The sequence below is a fragment of the Miscanthus floridulus genome, chromosome 2, assembly GCF_019320115.1.
Source record: "Miscanthus floridulus cultivar M001 chromosome 2, ASM1932011v1, whole genome shotgun sequence".
Lineage (NCBI taxonomy): Eukaryota > Viridiplantae > Streptophyta > Magnoliopsida > Poales > Poaceae > Miscanthus > Miscanthus floridulus.
The window spans coordinates 40,966,893-40,969,000 of NC_089581.1; the positions used below are offsets into that span (position 1 = coordinate 40,966,893).

General features: G+C 66.7%; 1 protein-coding gene across 1 annotated transcript; it reads left to right on the forward strand.

The window, feature by feature from the left end:
- LOC136538575 (patatin-like protein 3) lies at positions 1-1,656 on the forward strand. Its single transcript, XM_066530523.1, has one exon. It carries the CDS (start codon positions 147-149, stop codon positions 1,491-1,493), a length of 1,347 nt encoding a protein of 448 aa, XP_066386620.1. The 5' UTR covers positions 1-146; the 3' UTR covers positions 1,494-1,656.
- The last annotated feature ends 452 nt before the right edge of the window (positions 1,657-2,108 follow it).

The following is a 2,108-nucleotide window of genomic DNA, read 5'->3' on the forward strand; positions in this document are numbered from 1 at the left end:
GGTAGAATGGACTAGGACGCGTCGATCGCAGCAGCAGTCGCAGTCTCACTCTCAAACATCACGAGCTATCTCGAGCTCCGATTAATCTGCCAGCCAAGCTATTTCGTGTTCCCACTCTAGTCTAGCCCTTGCTTGTCCTGCTTGAGATGGAAGCGTACGCGGCAATGGCGTCGCCGCCCACGAAAGCCGCCATGGGCGCCGTGGAAAAGCTCAGCTACGAGATCTTCTCCCTGCTCGAGAGCAAGTTCCTCTTCGGCCCCGGCGTGACGCCGGCGCGGGCGCTTCTGGACGGCGGGCGCGTGCGGGTGCTGGCGATCGACGGCTGCGGCGGCGCGGGCGCCGAGGACGCGCTCCTGGCCGCCGCCGCGCTCGCGAGGCTCGAGGCCGGGCTGCGCGACCACACGGGCGACCCCGACGCGCGCGTGGCCGACTTCTTCGACCTCGCGGCGGGCGCCGGCGCGGGGGGAGTGCTCGCGGCGATGCTGTTCCTGAGGGGCGCCGACGGCCGCCCGCGGTACACGGCCGACGAGGCGCTCGCGTTGGTGGCCGGGAGCGTCGTCGGGAAGAAAGGCTGCTGGGGAGGCCGGCGCGGGCCTCGGTGGGCGAAGCTGTTCCGCGGCGCGCGGGCTGGCGACGACCGGTCGTTCCGCCGCGTGTTCGGCGACGCGACGCTCAGGGACACCGTGGCTCCGCTCCTCGTGCCGTGCTACGACCTCGCCACGGCCGCGCCCTTCGTGTTCTCACGCGCCGACGCCGTCGAGAGCGACAGCTTCGACTTCCGCCTCCGCGACGTGTGCGCCGCCACCTGCGCCGCGGGCGGCGCGCTCGCGAGCGTGAGGTCGGTCGACGGTGCCACGGCCATCGCCGCCGCGTCCGGGGGAGTGGCGGCCATGGGCAACCCGGCCGCGGCCGCCATCACGCACGTGCTCCACAACAAGCAGGAGTTCCCCCTCGCCACCGGCGTCGAAGACCTCCTCGTGCTCTCCATCGGCGCCGGAGCCTCCTCGGCCACCGTGTCCGTGTGCGACGGGTCGAGCACGCCCATGCCCACGCGTTCTCCGTCGCCGCGGGAGCTGGCGCGCGTAACCGCCGAGGGCGTCGCGGACATGGTGGACGAGTCAGTTGCCATGGCGTTCGGGTACGCGTGTGGATGCAACTACGTGCGCATCCAGGCCGGCAAGGCGCCGGCGCTGCTCCACGCGGCCACCGCATCCGCGGCAGCGGGAGCGATGCTTGCGCAGAGGAACGTGGAGTCGGTGCTGTTCCGGGGGCGGAGGTTGTCACAGCGGACGAACGCCGAGAAGGTGGACGCGCTGGCCGCGGAGCTGGTTAAGGAACAGGAGCGGCGGCGGCGCAGCCCGCTTCCGAACGTGGCCATCAAGCAGGTGCCCACGCCGCGGCTGTCGTCGGCGACCACTACGTCGTCAGGCACCGCGACGGCAAGGACCGCGTCGACGATGCCGTCGCCGGCGTCGTGGGATTGTCGCCGATAGTTGAGTTAATTAGGCCGTGACGCGATGATGAGTTTTTGTTTTCAAATGCATGTCACTAACTAACAAGGGTAGAGCAGCGGCGTGTGTGTACTTTTGGATAATGGGCCACCGACGTGTGGGCCGCAAGTTTGAAAATGAACTCATTTTCATACACGAACGCGTCTTGCAACAACAGTTTGACATAAACACGAGGTTCCTCGGGGATCGGCTTTCACGTCAAGGCTCAACCCAAGAGTCTAAAGCGACAGGCCGGAAGGGTGGCTCAGTCACCGACCGGAATGTCTGGCCGAAAAGGGATAACGCCCGCTCATCGGCTACTTCGGCCCACCTCTCCGACCGGAGCGTTCGCTTTGACTCCAGCCGCCTCCGGACGGCCCCTCCGATCGGAAGGCCTGGCCCAAAACACTACTTCCGACTATGACCCCGCGTCTCCGACTGGGGATCACAGGAACCCTGTTCACTGCTCTTCTTCGACCGGCGCACTCAGAGCCGACTGGAGCGATTCGACCGGGGACGCCCGCTCGGTAGGAACCAGAAGACGTGCGGAGAAAAGCAAGGAAAGGCTCATAAGTCAAAACCACTATACCAGGGACCATACCCTGCATGGAACAGTAC

Coding starts and splice junctions, on each gene's coding strand:
- LOC136538575 (XM_066530523.1), top strand. CDS start 147: ATGGAAGCGTACGCGGCAATGGCGTCGCCGCCCACGAAAGCCGCCATG.